The 16,346-nt window shown below is 41.5% G+C and overlaps 1 protein-coding gene across 4 annotated transcripts in view; it reads right to left on the minus strand.

Annotated features, from left to right (window-relative positions):
- LOC130906335 (gastrula zinc finger protein XlCGF8.2DB-like) overlaps nt 1-1,454 on the minus strand; it is a 61,215-nt gene extending 59,761 nt beyond the window's left edge. For all 4 annotated transcript variants that reach the window (XR_009061306.1, XR_009061305.1, XM_057820573.1 and 1 more), the window contains exon 1: nt 1,080-1,454. Coding sequence is in view for 1 of the 4 variants with exons in the window: in XM_057820573.1 (XP_057676556.1) it covers nt 1,080-1,209 (130 nt within the window). In the remaining 3 variants the exon portion in view is untranslated. The remainder of the gene's footprint in view (nt 1-1,079) is intronic.
- Between the last annotated feature and the right edge of the window lie 14,892 nt (nt 1,455-16,346).

The following is a 16,346-nucleotide window of genomic DNA, read 5'->3' on the forward strand; positions in this document are numbered from 1 at the left end:
GTCTGAAGTATGCTCAAACTGTTAGCTCCTTTAAATCAGGGCTAAAAACACTCTTGTTCAGCATAGCATATCCATAACTATCTATATATTTCAATCTATTTGCTTTCTATTCCTCTTGTGCTTTATCTCCATTGCGGATTTCCATTATTATTAATAGTAGTAGCATTTTTGTTTTTTCTTGTTCTATTCGTGATTAAATGCGATTTTTATCTACAATTTTATTTCCTGTTTCGACTGCCTTTGTTTTTACATTCGATTGATTTAATGTGATTTTTATGATCTTCATGTGATGTGAAGCACTTTGAATTGCCTTGTGTTGAATTGTGCTGTATAAATAAATGTGCTTTGCCTTGAACCAATACATATGCACTGCAAAAACCCACCTCCTTAAAACTGGGGGGGGGGGGGGGGGGGGGGGGACACAACAACTGAAATTCCCTTGTTTTCAGAGTGAATCTACTAGAAATAAATGAAATTAGATGTAAATTTTACTAAGATTTCTTGAAATAAAAATTGCTAGTTGAAAATAACACTTATTTAATCTTCCGAGTTTTAGATGTATGGGGCTAACAAGAACAAATGGTAATATTTACTATAACTTAGTGGAAGAATCTGACGCATTTATCTGTTAACTAGCCTTTAAAACTCAAAACAAGATGGGAAAAAAATTATTCGACTAGATGTAAGAAAAATGATCGGATGAAGACGTTATACTGTAAAATTTGCAGTGTGAAAGTTGGTACAAGTCAGTTTAGGTTTATTTTGCATTAATTATTTAGCCTATCTATTAATTAGGTTCTTATTGATGAGAAATGTAGCCCTGAACGCCGTTCACCCAATTTGTTTGGTTTTATTAATGTCCTGTCCGCAGCAAAAAGTGTACATGTAGCTTTTGCTGTTATATCGTCCCTACCAATATTGAGACCAAAGCTTGCCTAGAGTCTAGAAGTGTATTTGTACAGAAAAAAATGCATTGAACACGTAGATCCAGCGAAATGGCGCCAAATCCACTTTTTAAGCACTTTTTCCAAGGTGCCAATACAGCACTGCAAACAAATAATCGTCAAAAGTGAACCAACCTTCTAGTCGGTGCAGAACAACTTTTAGATGCATTTTGCAAACAGTCGAGTGTTCGTGACGTGGAGGCTCCTCTTTTACGCCAGAAACTTCCTCCGGGAACTTTGCTGCAGGCGATGTCCTCGTGGACATTTTCCTCACTTGATTTCTGCTGGCTTGTCGATGGAGACGCCTTGTTCCTTTGTTAGCGGCCAGCTAAGCTAGGCTAAAGTAGGCCGCAAAACTTTTAACGATTGCCGAGACAGCTTGAAGATTGGCAAAAGGATGTTTGAGACCATAATAAATTGACACGTCATCGAGGCTTCGATCTTAGTCCTCTCCCAAACAGCCTGTTGCGCCGTACTTCTTGTCGCAATCCAATGTGAGTACCGACTACCGACAGAATGTGAGTGGCGCATGCGCAGTACATGCACAAGTCAAACGCGCAGGCTGTCGCAACCCAGTTTGAGTACTCACAGGATGTGAGTTTATTAAATTGTGCTTGCATGTATGAGATTATGTTGAGATGGTTGCAGCTCAACGTTGCATTCGTAGGAAGAATTGACGGAGAATAAGTTGTCTTTTAGCCAAAACGTGTTTAATTTCAACTGTCATGCGGATACGTCCTCTCTCATTGCTGTCTTCACAGGCAATCCCACAAATTAAAATAATCAAAGTCAAACAAAAAGAAGTAATAAAAGTAGCACTTTAGACAATTAAGTCCCATCCTGCCATCTTGTGGCGAAAAGATAATATGTCAATTATAACAAGCAATAGGAACATTATTTCAACATCAACTGAGGACACATTTATGAATACAAAATATTTCTCCCAACATTTCTCTCAACACCCTGACTTGTTCTCATGTTGATGCCGTTTTTCACAAACAAATGAACTTTTACACTTAAATTCCAAAAATAACACTGTCAAACTTCAACATTCTTGTATGGTTGAAGCCAGTGCCATATATTCAGCTTCACGGGTAGATAGTGCGACTGTAGGTTGTTTCTTTGTTTTCCAAGAAATTGGAGAACTATTCTTGCTCAAGAAAACACAGTATCCTGAAGTACTACGCCTGTCGCTAGTATCAGCAGCCCAGTCAGCATCACTATATGCCTGTATACATTCATTCATTCATTCATTTTCCATGCCGCTTGGAAGGCCAAAGCCCGGGATTGAACCCTTGATCTTAGAACTGTGAGGCAGATGTGCTAACCACTCAGCCACCGTGCCGCCGGCCTCTATACATATTATACATTATTATATATATATATAATAAGTTTTGCATTGTCGTCTCTTTTGAAACTGTTTTCTTGCCCTTTGGCAGTGTTGTCAAGGTAAATGTTTTATTTTCGTTTAGTGACTGAATTTCTTCATCCATGACTTTTGACCAATCTTTTGAGTTATTTGAACTCATGGCCTCCTCATATGTTTGAGGTATACCAATTACCATCTTGTAGCAGTAGTCTACAGTGGTATGAACTCCATCACTATCTCTGACTTCTGTTATGAAGTCTTCTAAGTGACTCGGTGTTCTCCTCTCTCTTGAGGGATACCTTCTACTCTCAAGTTCACATTTTGTCACTTCCTTTGGACTTTCACTATGTGCACTTGGTTCTACAGGATCTTCAGTTCTGTTTTTGACTTCTACATTTGTTTGATCAGTTTTTGGTTATTATGTTGTATTCTTCATCTTGATCCATGTCACACGTCTGTGTCTGTTTTTCTATGACTTCCTTGTTCACAAACCTTACCAGCTTATGTTTTTGTACTTTCTTTGTGTCTGGATAGTAGACTAGATATGCTGGACTATTTTTGTCATAGCCAACAAACTGTCCTTGGCCACACTTAGAATCCAATTTTCCCTTGTCTTGTTTGTATGTGTAACATACAGACCCAAATTTTTGCATTCTGGAAATATTTGGTTTCTTGTTTGTCAACATCTGGTAAGGGGTTTGCCCTGTACGTCTATTATCACATCTGTTGTGTACCATTGCTGCAGTTTGTACTGCATAGTGCCATAGATATTTTGGTAGCACACTTTCGACTAGTGACGGGATCTGTCGTTCACTTGAGTAAACGAATCCATTCCGGTTCGTTCAGTAAAAAGATTCGTTCAAACAAATCATTCAACGAATCGTTCGCCCCCCTCATCTCCCTCCCCGCCCAAATGAATCGTTCGGTTAGTGAACGGGAAGTGACGTTGCCGAACGAATAACCAAAGACCGCTTCGCAGTATAACTGAACGGGAAGTGACATTGCTTGGTCCCTCCCTCTCTTGCACACAGGCTCCTCATTGACCGCGTAGTTTCGGAAATGAGTGACAGGCAATATCATTCTGCTCTCAGAGACAGCCTCGTCTCCCTCCCGCTGCTGCAAAAGCGAGGGAGAACTTCCGCGTCGTCTGTCCTAGTTCTATGGGCTCAAAGTCATGGCTCGTGCTTGCATTTCGATTTAGGACACGGTTAAACATTTTCCTTTTGTGGGAGTAGTGGGGGATTGGGGTCGGGGGCGCACGGACTTTCTTTAGCATGTTCTTGATCACATATACAATGCTGCTGCTACCAGCCAACGCGGCATGCTTGCTGTCACGAAAATAAAAATAAATCGAAAGTTTAATTTCTAAATATGGAACGACCAACACATCATATTTAGCTCTCGCTCTGTTGTATTTTTGTTTTTATGCTCATCACTATTATTTTTGGTCACTATTGTTAAAACTAAAGTGTAAATAGCTTGTTGTCAAATGTGCTGCTCAGAAATAAAAACAATATTACATTTTGATATTTGCCAGTTAATTGCAAATCAGTATTAAGATAATCGTATTGAATTTTTGCACTGGTATTAATAAATAAAATAATCCGGTCAGCTCCCCTGTCGTCCACGCATCTCAGATCGTCAAATGCTGACGAGAAATAATTGTTTGCTCTTTACGATGTCGCCTTTCTACTCTCATTAGTCTGTTAAGAAAAATGTAGACATATTGCGACATCTCCCGTGTCCACGTGCGTTGTTTTTGGGCGCTTGAGTAGCACATGATGGACGGATTGACATCATTTGTCAAACCAACCAACACCCGACACGCTCTGACACGAAAAAAAATAAAACACTCGGAAAAAAATGGCATGTATTTACAGTTTCATTGCAAATCAGTATTATGGTGATCATACTAAATATTCTTTTTTTCTGTGCACATATGAGGTAATTATCGCTGCCATGAAGCCTCCATATAGTGAGTTTTCTGCCCCCTTCACTGCCATCACGCGACCGCAGCTCAGTTTTTGCTTGCCTCGTAGCTACCCGTGTTTTAAATTACTGTAAATTTAAAAGTATGTAGTCATGGGTAGTCCCGAGTCTGTTGAGAAAAGTAGTACACTAAACCATGCTCGCTAGATTTGTGTGGTGTTTTTGTCTGTTTGAGCAGCATTTGATAGGCTCCACGTTAACAAATATGTGACAAAGTAATTTCCTTTCATTTTATGACTCGTTCACCGCATAGTCATTACTGGAAAGTCAAGTTAGCAGCAAGCTAGGTCAGGAACCGGAGGACCGAATCACTGAACGGGAAGTGACAAAACTCAGTCTTTCCCCCCTGCCTGCACGCTGGCTGCTTATTGGCCACGCGTGGAAGTGAGTGACAGACGCCCTGATTCTGTTTCCGCTCCCTCCCCTGCCCGCGATGAGGCTGGCGTCTGATTGGTCGTGTGCGATGTCAGACGACGCTGCCGCTTGCTCAACGCCCTCCCACGCAACGAACAAGCACCAACTTCATAGAACGAATCAGTGCAGATGGTGATTAGTTCGGTCTCGTTCACCCAAACAATTCGTTCAAAAAGAACGAATCATTCGCGACCGATACAACACTACTTTCGACTTGCATGCACCTACACATTTCAAATAGTGTACGCCATCCTCTTTCCACTGTCCCGTTCTGGTGTGGGGAATACGGCGCTGATGTTTCGTGTCTTATTTCACTTTTTCTCAACAATGTTTGGAACTCATTGCAAGTATATTCAGCCCCGTTATCAGAACGGATGCACCTTACTTTCCCATAAGGAACTATATCTGCGAGAGATTTTTCTGTTGCTAGAACAGTGTCACTTTTCTTTTTCAGGAAATATGTGAAAATTGCACCAGAGTAATCATCTGTGAATAACTGGACATATTTGTAACCATCAATCGATTCTGAAGTTATAGGACCCGGAAGATTTGAGTGAACCAATTTTAAGGGTGTATCTGCTCGAGTTTCTGGGTCTCTATTTCGAGTCTGAATAAATTTTCCTTGTATGCATATCTCACACGTTTGTTCAGGTCGTTTCTTTTCCCTTAATCTGCATTCCATCAACTACTTTCTTTAATTTGAGCACATCCACATAATTACAGTGGCCTAATATTTGGTGCCATGTGTGAATATCATAACATGCATTGCACTTGTCTGACTCACCATTTGAATGCAAAAAGTACAGCTTGCCATACACATGAATATTGAATTTCGTACCGTCTTTGGTTATCAGTGCGTCTTCACCTTCTTTGAAAAGTACCGTGGCTCCACTCGATGTTGCTGCTTTCACCGAAAAAATGTCTTGTGGGTACGATGGTATGAAGAGTGCGTTTCTGAGTGTTGCCTTGTGCTGCTGTCCTCTGTTGTCAATCAGGTAGCACTCTGCCTCTCCTCTTTTTAGTGCGACTCCACTCCACCTGATACCATCTGCCAACTCGACGCTGCGGTTCTCTGGTTTGAACGTCTCCTGGAAGCTTTTGAACTTGGTCACGTCAGTGATAATATGAGATGTCGCTCCCGTGTCCACCATCAGGCCTCGTTCCCGGATGCTGTGTGTATCCTGCCGCCTGGTGTCAGGCTTTTCATCTCTCACCTTGAACGCGAAGTTAGGATCTCCATCTTCAGCAATTTTTCTTGCTCCGTCCGGTTTGTCCTTGTGTCTGCACGTGGCGTCTTTGTGCGTGTCAGTTTTGCACCGACTACACCATGTCTTTTGTCGACATGATTTTGCACGGTGGCCTTTGATCCCACATTTGAAGCACACCAACTCTGTGTCGTCTTTAATCCGGTCACGAGCGTTTGCTTTTGTGGTTTGCTTTGAAGCTCTTGCTTGAGTCTTCATCACTGTGTCGCTTGATTCTAATGCATTTCATTTTTCCGTTTCTTCAAAACTTCGGAGTTTGGTTTTGAATTCTGCAAATGTCATGTTCTCATCGGTATGCGCCACATGAATTGTAAATGGCTTGTAACTTTCTGGCAGCCCCTTCAAGACCATTGCGATTAGAGATGTCCCGATCGATCGGGTCCGATCACGCCATTTTCAAAGTATTGGAATCGGCAAAAAAATATCGGCCATGCCTTTTTTTAATATACATATATTTTAATTAAATCGTTTACTAATTGTATTTAACGTTACAGATATAATATGTTACACTCATCCTGAGTCTTTAGTTTAGGTTTAGCGTAGGGTTATCATAAATATCCCGAAAACGGCGGCATTTACTTGATTGCTAAATGAGTCACGTTTAAAGAGTATGTAGCGGCAAAGGGGGTGTGAGACATCAATAGAACCGTTATGTGCCAAGATAACAAATATTGATAAAGTTAACAAAAAAATCAATCACATTAATGAGCAATTATCGAAAATAGATCGAAAATGACGAACATTTCCGAAAGTGTTCCGGAAACAGCCGAATGGGGCGGCGACATCACGACAAGTGATTGACAGTCGAGGCGGAGCCAGGTGCCATTGTTTTTTAACGACGAGAGATTAGCGTTCGGGTTCGTTTGACCAAAACATCACAAAAATGGTTCAAAACTGCCGTGCTATGTGGTGTACAAATAGTTATTTATCGGAATATAGTATACATGAGTTCCTGAACGCGAAAAAAAAAGCTGGACTACACAGACAATGGGTAAAGTTCGTCCGTGCAAAGAGGGCTAATTTTCTAGACACAGCCTCCGGCACGCTTTTCTGTGGTGCGCATTTTCCACCTGAAAACTTCTCAAACTATGGACAAGTTAAATCAGGTTTTGCTAAAAGATTGCTGCTCAAAGGAGATGCGGTGCCGACCATACAGCCACCTAAATGTCCCGAGATATCAAGAAAGAGGACGATGACTGGTAAAGGAGGCTAAAGCTAAGCAAAGGAGGGGAGCAGCCAAGCTCGAAATGGTCAGAGTGAGTACTCTTTTATAATAAAAAAATGTCACGCATTGGATACAGGACTGGACACATGTATAAATTATCGTTCGTAAAATATATAGAACAAATCCTCTGATCCCATTCATATTTGTGTCTGTTGGCAGAGCGAAAAGCTATGATAGTGCAATAAATGATAATTATTCTATGCATTCCTTTATTTTGCAGTCACGGTGCATCAGCTTCACAAAATGAAATGCAAAACAAATCATTGGTGTTTCCCACACGATCTGCTGCCGATGTTTCATCAGTGTCATTGCTCCCCTCAATGACCGTTTCATTACGCTGCATTGGCGTTCGTTTGGGCTCAAATTGGTTACCTAAAACACCGATTAAAGCTTCGTAACTCTCCTCGTCACCATTAGATGAGCATTCGTTACGTCCTTCTACGTCGGAGTCGTCGCTGAAACTAGAAACGAAATTGTCTGCCATCATCGCCGCCATTCAGTATTAAAGCACTGAGCCTTTTTCTTGAAGAAACACCCCTCACTGTCAATTCTGAATTCTCTTTTATTGACAACGAGGGGTGTTTCTTCATGAGGGAACCTGGAATATGTGCAGGACGAACACAATGCATCAGCATAAACAGCTCAAAACACCCCTAATTCTCCCCTCACTAGAAGGAATTATATTAATGCAGACAGGCGTCACGCACTCAATCTGCCAGATTTCGGGCGCCGGTCGTTTTAGCTTGACAATCGAGCCAAATTTCTCTCATTTTCTTATGTGTAACTACATGAAGTGGCATGATATGAATACAAAAGGCATGCGTTTATGGATAAATGATGGAATATTAACATTTTCCCAGGGCACTAGATACCCTTTAAGTAATTAAAGCTATTAAAATTTGCGCTGTACGACTCTTTCACTCGTTGCCGCTTTCAATCTGATGTGACGCCATTTTCCCTTCAAAGAGAGATAAAAATTAGCATTAATTGAGAAGAGTGAACCTTGGCAGCCTTCGATACTGTCTCTCAATTGATTAAAACCTTGCAATTTCTCTCCTTAGAATTTGAAGCATCATGGGAAATAATGTGTGGAAGCAAGGTGGCAGTTTATCATTATCTTTACACAACAACTTTTTCCCAAAGCACAGATGGTATATCCATTGTTAGCATGACTCACAGTCATGGTTTTACTTCCCATCATGGTTCCACTTTCCCATCATGCCTTGGGGAATGCTGCAGTATCTGAACTTAAAGCTCAACAAATACACTAGATGGCAGTATTTAGTCACAATACACAAAGTCCCAAGTCTTTCTATCCGTGGATCCCTCTCACAGAAAGAATGTTAATAATGTAAATGCCATCTTGAGGATTTATTGTCATAATAAACAAATACAGTGCTTATGTACTGTATATATTCGTCCGAGTTTTATTCATTTTTTTCTTAATGCATTGCCAAAATGTATATGATCGGGAAAAATTATCGGGAATGATCGGAATTGAATCGAGAGCCAAAAAAAGCAATCGGATCGGGAAATATCGGGATCAGCAGATACTCAAACTAAAACGATCGGGATCGGATCGGGAGCAAAAAAACATGATCGGAACAACCCTAATTGCGATAAGTAGACCATCTCCCATTGTTTCACCTGCATTTCGCAATGCTGTGATGGCGGTCTCAGCTCTTATTATGTAGTCCACTATGCTTTCTTCATTACCATTTTGAAGAGCTGTTAGCATGGTGTACAAATTTATAATCCTGGCTTTTCCCTTCCCAGCATAATATTCCCTTAATATTTTCAGAGCTTTTCTTCCGTCATTTGGCGCATCTCTTCATTCCATTTTGAAGAGCTGTTAGCATGGTGTACAAATTTATAATCCTGGCTTTTCCCTTCCCAGCATAATATTCCCTTAATATTTTCAGAGCTTTTCTTCCGTCATTTGGCGCATCTCTCATTATTAATGAGAGGCTTTTATCATCAAGACGTTGTATCATTTCAGCATAGGCGTCCGCATTTTTCATTTCATCATTTTCTCTCTCGGCTTCAGTGGTTGGTCCTACCAGCACTGTCTTCTTTAGCCCGATTAGATGAAAATGTCCCAACATTTTAGTTTCCCAGAGTTCATATTTCGCTTCATCTCCGTCAAATGCCAGTCGAGGTAACCTACTTGTTCCTCGTGGATCCATGTTGCTTGTTAGCTTTTTCCGCTAATCCGCAGTCCGTGAGCACGCTGTCCTTCGCGACCTTCTACATGGTGGAAAGTGACTTTACCTTCAAATGATTCCTGGGCCCATAACCTGTTGAGATGGTTTCTCTCAACAGATTATGACAAGGGTGAAGGTTTGCATAGGGACGGTAGGGAGTAGGGACAAAACACTATCGCCTTTTCAGGATGCTCAAATTGTCCCCACCAACTTTTAAGCAACCTTATTTGCGTTATATAATGTCTTCTGTAATATAGGTCATTTAGATTGTCTTCCCAAATATTTTAATTGTTGTAATTGACTCCACCACCACGTACTACGTACGACAGGAGGAAAAAAAACTGTCTTAAATAGCATTATTATGTGAATTAGAATCATATTTTGAGACGATTCGACTATATACAACAATTTAGCAAAGCGTAGATGACGAGAAATTATTCTTTTCATATGCCGGTTAGCTACGCCTACCATTATAGGGATCAAGCGTCCCAAACAGTTGGGTGACGTCAGCGGGAGAATGGGCTCATCAGTTTTACTATTTAGCCCATTGAGGGGGAATTATTCAGAACGAGGAAAACGTGACGAAGAGAGCCGCAAAATGTCATTGTTTCAGTCTCTCTACTCCACTATTTTTACAGGATATTGTTTTTATCCAGGTATTTTTCCCCAATAGCTAAATGGCATGGTCATGACAAATAACAGTCTTGTGCTAAATGGAATATGAAATAATAAAAATGCATTTTTTCAGGACGACATGGCAAAATTACTCCATAATGGTCAAAACTGTCGACTTCACCTTTACTGTCGCACCTCCCGAACGATATTTTATGCCACCTAAGTGGAGCATATGTCATTTCCCTTCCCCGGCTTCGGAGAATATAAACAAACCAAGAGGCGTGACAGCTAGCCAACATAGTAACCCGAACTGAGTGACGTTTCGAAGTCTTCGAAGCGGAAAATCACACATAACTAGCCCGGATCAGCTCACATGACGACTGGGTTGTCGATTGTCTTCGCCGATCAGCAACCCACCCGGCGGCGAAAAAGTTCCCCTGCTGAGGGCAGAGGGCTCGTTTGCGGGGAAGGAGCTACACAATGACCGCCGGACAAACCGGCCGACGTCGGAGGAGCGTGTAGCTGCCAAATGGTTAACACAAATATGGCAAAATAATGCTTTACTACACGGCGAAGTCGTAAACAGCGAAAGACTCATAGGAGGGCAGCTGCAGTTGTTATGCAGCTAACATGACAATATGTGTATGAGGCAGGGGTCGCGTTAACCGAATATTTTCCGTCGTTGACCGGTTTTTTAAAACGGTGACGGAAAAAACTAAAGTCCATCCGTCATTTTGACATGTTGCAATTCACACCCCAGACCACAGGATGGCGAGTGAGCATATTAATTAGCTATTGTCTCTCTTGATGCATGACGTCGTTGGCCTTACCCAGAAAAATGTCCGAACTAGCATTCAGGTGTAGCACACACGGAAACGTTAGGAAGCTTTGGAGAGCATTGTCTAAGGCTACGTTCATTCTACAGGTCTTAATGCACGAATCCAATTTTTTCGTGTTTTTCCGACTCGAGTCAGGCATTAACTTGACGGTCTGAACGGAACAAGTCGCATAGAAGTGGACCATTTCAAATCCGATCTGGGTCATTTTTGTATATGGTTCAAATCCGATCTGGGCCACATTTTTCCAGACTGTCGCGGCGGTCTGTACCGTCCAGTGTCCCAAATCCGATTTCAGCTGTGCGTTATTAGCGCCTAGCTTGGAGTGAACACGGCTTTTGGGGAAGGGCCGGGCTTGACAACAGTCATAAAAAAATAAAAACGGGTTGAGGATAAGCATGAGAATGATCGGTTTTCTCTCTGCTCTATGTGAGCTATATTTCAACATTTCCTACACGGCCGAGAGTCAGGAGAGGGGTCTGGCTGCAGCCGGTCTTGGAGAGTCGGGGCAAACTGCCCGTATGTGTGTGTGACATGCACAGACAGTGCGTGCATGCTATCGATCCGTATAAACTGTGAATATAAGCCTAAACGGGGATTATTTATGTGTTATTTGTCTCCTCCTTTTGAAAAGCAAAATATGATATCCCTGGAATGACGGATGACTTGTCATTTGTTTTGATGCTTCTGCGCACCGGCGCGTGTCGGACTGCGAATTAGAGCGCATGCGTAATACTTGAATGGTCTCAATGGACAAAAGCAGTCTGAACGGGCACGCCAAAAAAACGGATATGACAAAAAAATCGGATTTGTGCATTAAGAACTGTAGTATGAACTTAGCCTAATATAATGAGCAGGGACAAACACCTTGGAGTCAGAAGTACGTGCGCTATTCTCAAACCTGAACGCACCCCGAGTCTTGGATGACAAATCAACAGAGCAGAGAGTAGACACAACATGGCTGGTAGTTTCTTCAATTTATTCAGAGTTGAGTAAGTAACGCACCGCTTTTGACCAACACTGCTATTGAATATGTCATTACTATCATTTTAAAAATTTAAGTGACGGGTAAAAATAGATTATGACCGGATTTTTATGACCCTGTCAGTCAAAATGACAGACAACGAAAAAGTCTAGCGCAATCTCTGGTATGAGGAGAACTTTTACATGCCCGTCCATGATCAAACATAAGTAGTCCTTTATTTAAAGAAAGTTTGTAGTGTTTACATTGAAATCGCTATATTTGCGGCTATTTTCAAAACAAAGTTGCAATTTCTGATCGGTTGGAAAATTTGACAGAACACCGGGCACATGAAGAGGGCAATAAGGCGAGTATATTATAGTATAGTATCTCCCGGCGGGGGGATGTGCGACAAGCCGCCGGTCATCGGCCGAGGGGACAAGGAGTAGGTCAGCCACAAAATGCAAGCCACCTACATATTAAAATGATCCCAGTATTTGACATAATAACAAAACACGATGTTTACTCAATTCCTCGTAAGTCCCATGGTCCCACAGTAGTAGGGCTTGTTTTGGCCAATATCCACTGGTGAATGGGAACCTTCTGAAACCCCAAAAAGGCTCACACGCCTCTCCCTCATAGAGCAAGATTTTTCTGCAGCCGTTTGGCTGGCGTGGCGAGAAAAATAAACAAATTAACCCGCAAAATCGGCTGAATCCTTGGTCCTTCTCATACAAGAGTACGGCTGAAAAGTGAAGAGGACTCCTTCTCCCATACAAGTCACAGCGCCCTCTTCCTCAATGCAAGACCAAAGCCGGAATTCTGTCATTTCCGTAGCGTGGGATTAAAAAAATTGAATAAATATATCGATCGCTTCTTTACACATCCAAGTTGTCCATTTCATTCAGGAGCATAAAATACCTCGTGTATTATAAAATAAACATGCTTTTTTGTGGCACAGGCACTTGAAGCTCATCCACAGTGTTGGGTCTGGTGTCTCTAAACTTCCTCGTCACAATATCCCACAGATTCTCTATGGGGTTCAGGTCAGGAGAGTTGGCAGGCCAATTGAGCACAGTAATGCCATGGTCAGTAAACCATTTACCAGTGGTTTTGGCACTGTGAGCAGGTGCCAGATCGTGCTGAAAAATCTTCATCTCCATAAAGCTTTTCAGCAGATGGAAGCATGAAGTTCTCCAAAATCTCCTGATAGCTAGCTGCATTGACCCAGCCTTTGATAAAACACAATAGACCAACACCAGCATCTGACATGGCACCCCAGACCATTCCTGAATGTGGATACTTGACACTGGACTTCAGGCATTGTGGCATTTCCTTCTCTCCAGTCTTCCTCCAAACTCTGACACCTTGATTTTCGAATGACATGCAAAATTTGCTTTAATCTGAAAAAAGCACTTTGGATCACTGAGCAACAGTCCAGTGCTGCTTCCCTGAAGTCCAGGTCAGGCGCTTCTGTCGCTGTTTCAGGTTCAAAAGTGGCTTGACCTGGGGAATGCGGCACCTGTAGCCAGGGGTGAAAGTGGCTAGAATTTCTTGCCGGAACTCCCCGACGGGAAGGTAGCCACGCAGCCAGAAATTTCATTAATTTATTTATTTTTTTATTTCATTATTTTTTGTTTGTTTGTTTGTTTGTTTTTTTTGGGGGGGTGGGGGGTCAAACTTCTTAAACTACTCAAATGCAAAGAAAACTGTTTTAGCACAGTTACTTTTATAACACACACAAAAACTGATTGTCATTCAAAATGGTATTTTTTCAATGATTTGCAAAATAAAATGTAACAAAAACAGCAATAACCCCAACCTCCATCTCCTATTTTCCCTCATTTCCTCACATACTAAATGTCAAATCTCAGTTTTAACTACTTAAGAACATAGGATGTATATTAAAATTGAAGTTAATATAAACATTTACTTTTTTTTTTTTTTTAAATAACATATAAGTAACATACATTCAGAAAAATAAGTACAAATTACTTATATTATGCAGAGTGAAATGAAATATACTAGTATTGTGAATATCGCGGAAACATTGACTTTTTTAAATCATAAGGAAATTGATGAGTAGCCTAACATAAATGACCAAATATAATAAGTCCAAAGTTCACATTAACAGCTAAGATGTTCTGAACCTCCCCATCAGAGCAAATAAAACTAAATACGATAAATAAGCCTCCCAACTCTTTCATTGCTCTTAAAGATTTGATCAATTTTATGTTGCATTGCCCTTTTTTTGTCGCATCAATTCAACCTTTTTTTTTTTTTGTTGCTGTTCCAGAAAACATGCACATTTGAACCAATCAGAGCTAACTATCTCTGCTGATCACATGTCAGTATGTCAGCCAATTCAACGGATAAATGAGTCGAGGAGTTTTGCTTTGCTGCGTGCAGTCGCACATTGACATGACTCATCATCGTCAGACTCAGATAACTGCAGCAGCTGGGGAAACCTCCATACCGTCCGTGGAATAAAATAAATAATAAATATTGGTGGAAACGGATTATGCTACACAAGCACTTTATTATGCTTGTTGTTAACACTTGTTTTTGTAAATCTGATGTTGGTAGATTGTTTTCTTCTTGGAGATGAAATGCATGTGTGGCAGCCTAGCATTTTTTTTTTTACATAGCGTTTTGACAGTTGACGTCATATTTTCGGAATCAAAGCACCGTGTAACGGAACAGCATTCCGGCCCTCAATCTTATACCAGAGCAGCATTAAGTCCCTGAATCTTATACCGGAACTGCGTTCCGGCCCTGAATCTTATACCGGAACTGCGTTCTGGCCCTGAATCTTATACCGGAACTGCGTTCCTGACCGTTCTGGCCCACTTTCACCCCTGCCTGTAGCCCATTTCCAGGTTTGTGCAGGTCCCGCAAGGTCTGAAATCTGCCCTTCTCCACAATATTTCTCAGGATGCGGTCACCTCTTCTGGTTGTACAGCGTTTCCTGCCACACTTTTTCCTTCCCACAGACTTCCCACTGAGGTGCCTTGATACAGCACTCTGGGAACAGCCTATTCGCTCAGAAATTTCTTTCTGTGTCTTAGCCTCTTGCTTGAGGGTGTCAATGATGTCCTTCTGGACAGCAGTCTTGCCCATGATTGGGGTTTTGAGTAATGAACCAGGCTAGGAGTTTTTAAAAGCCTCAGTAATCTTTCGCAGGGGTTTTGAGTTAATTTGTTGATTCAGATGATTAGGTTAGTAGCTTCCTTAGAATACCTTTTCATTATACGCTAATTTTTTGAGATAGGGATTTTTTGTCCCAGGAGGGACTCGGTGTTGAGCCTCTACTCCTCCGCGTTGAGAGGAGCCAGTTGAGGTGGCTCGGGCATCTGGTTTGGATGCCTCCTGGACGCCTCCCTGGAGAGGTGATCCAGGCATGTCCTACTGGCGGGAGGCCCCGGGGACGACCCAGGACACGCTGGAGACACTATGTCTCTCGGCTGGCCTTGGGATCCCGCTGGAGGAGCTGGTTGAAGTGGCTGGGGAGAGGGAAGTCTGGGCTTCCCTGTTAAAGCTGCTGCCCCCGCGACTCGACCCCAGAGCAAGCGGAAGATAATGGATGGATGGATTTTTTGTTTTTCTTGACTTTTTTGCCAAAATCATCTAGATTAAAACAATAAAATGCTTGAACTACTTCACTTGTGTGTAATGAATTTAAATATATGAAAGTCTAATGTTTATCAGTACATTACAGAAAATAATGAACTGAAATCATAATATGCTAATTTCTTTAGAAGGACCGGTATATGCATGCATATATAAATAATACATATATACATATTTATATGTATGTATGCATGCATGCATACATAAATACATCCAACCATCCATCCATCCATGCATGTACTGTATGTACGTATGTACATACATACATACATACATATACAGTGGGGAGAACAAGTATTTGAAACACTGCCAATGGGAAAACCCATTGGCATCGTATCAAATACTTGTTCTCCCCACTGTATACATACAGTGGGGCAAATAAGTATTTAGTCAACCACCAATTGTGCAAGTTCTCCTACTTGAAAAGATTAGAGAGGCCTGTAATTGTCAACATGGGTAAACCTCAACCATGAGAGACACAATGTGGAAAAAAAAAAACGAAAATCACATTGTTTGATTTTTTTTTTTTTTTAATTATTTGCAAATCATGGTGGAAAACAAGTATTTGGTCAATACCAAAAGTTCATCTCAATACTTTATTATGTACCCTTTGTGGGCAATAACGGAGGCCAAACGTTTTCTGTAACTCTTCACTCTTCGCTAGGTGTAAAGAAATCAACTGAGGGAGCAATTATTAGAAAATGGAAGACAAACAAGATCACTGATAATCTCCCTCGATCTGGGGCTCCATGCAAGATCTCACCCCGTGGCGTCAAAATGATAACAAGAATGGTGAGCAAAAAATCCTAGAACCACACGCGGGACCTAGTTAATGACCTACAGAGAGCTGGGACCACAGTAACAAAGGCTACTATCAGTAACACAATGCGCCGC

This window comes from Corythoichthys intestinalis, chromosome 18, assembly GCF_030265065.1.
Source record: "Corythoichthys intestinalis isolate RoL2023-P3 chromosome 18, ASM3026506v1, whole genome shotgun sequence".
Classification (NCBI taxonomy): domain Eukaryota; kingdom Metazoa; phylum Chordata; class Actinopteri; order Syngnathiformes; family Syngnathidae; genus Corythoichthys; species Corythoichthys intestinalis.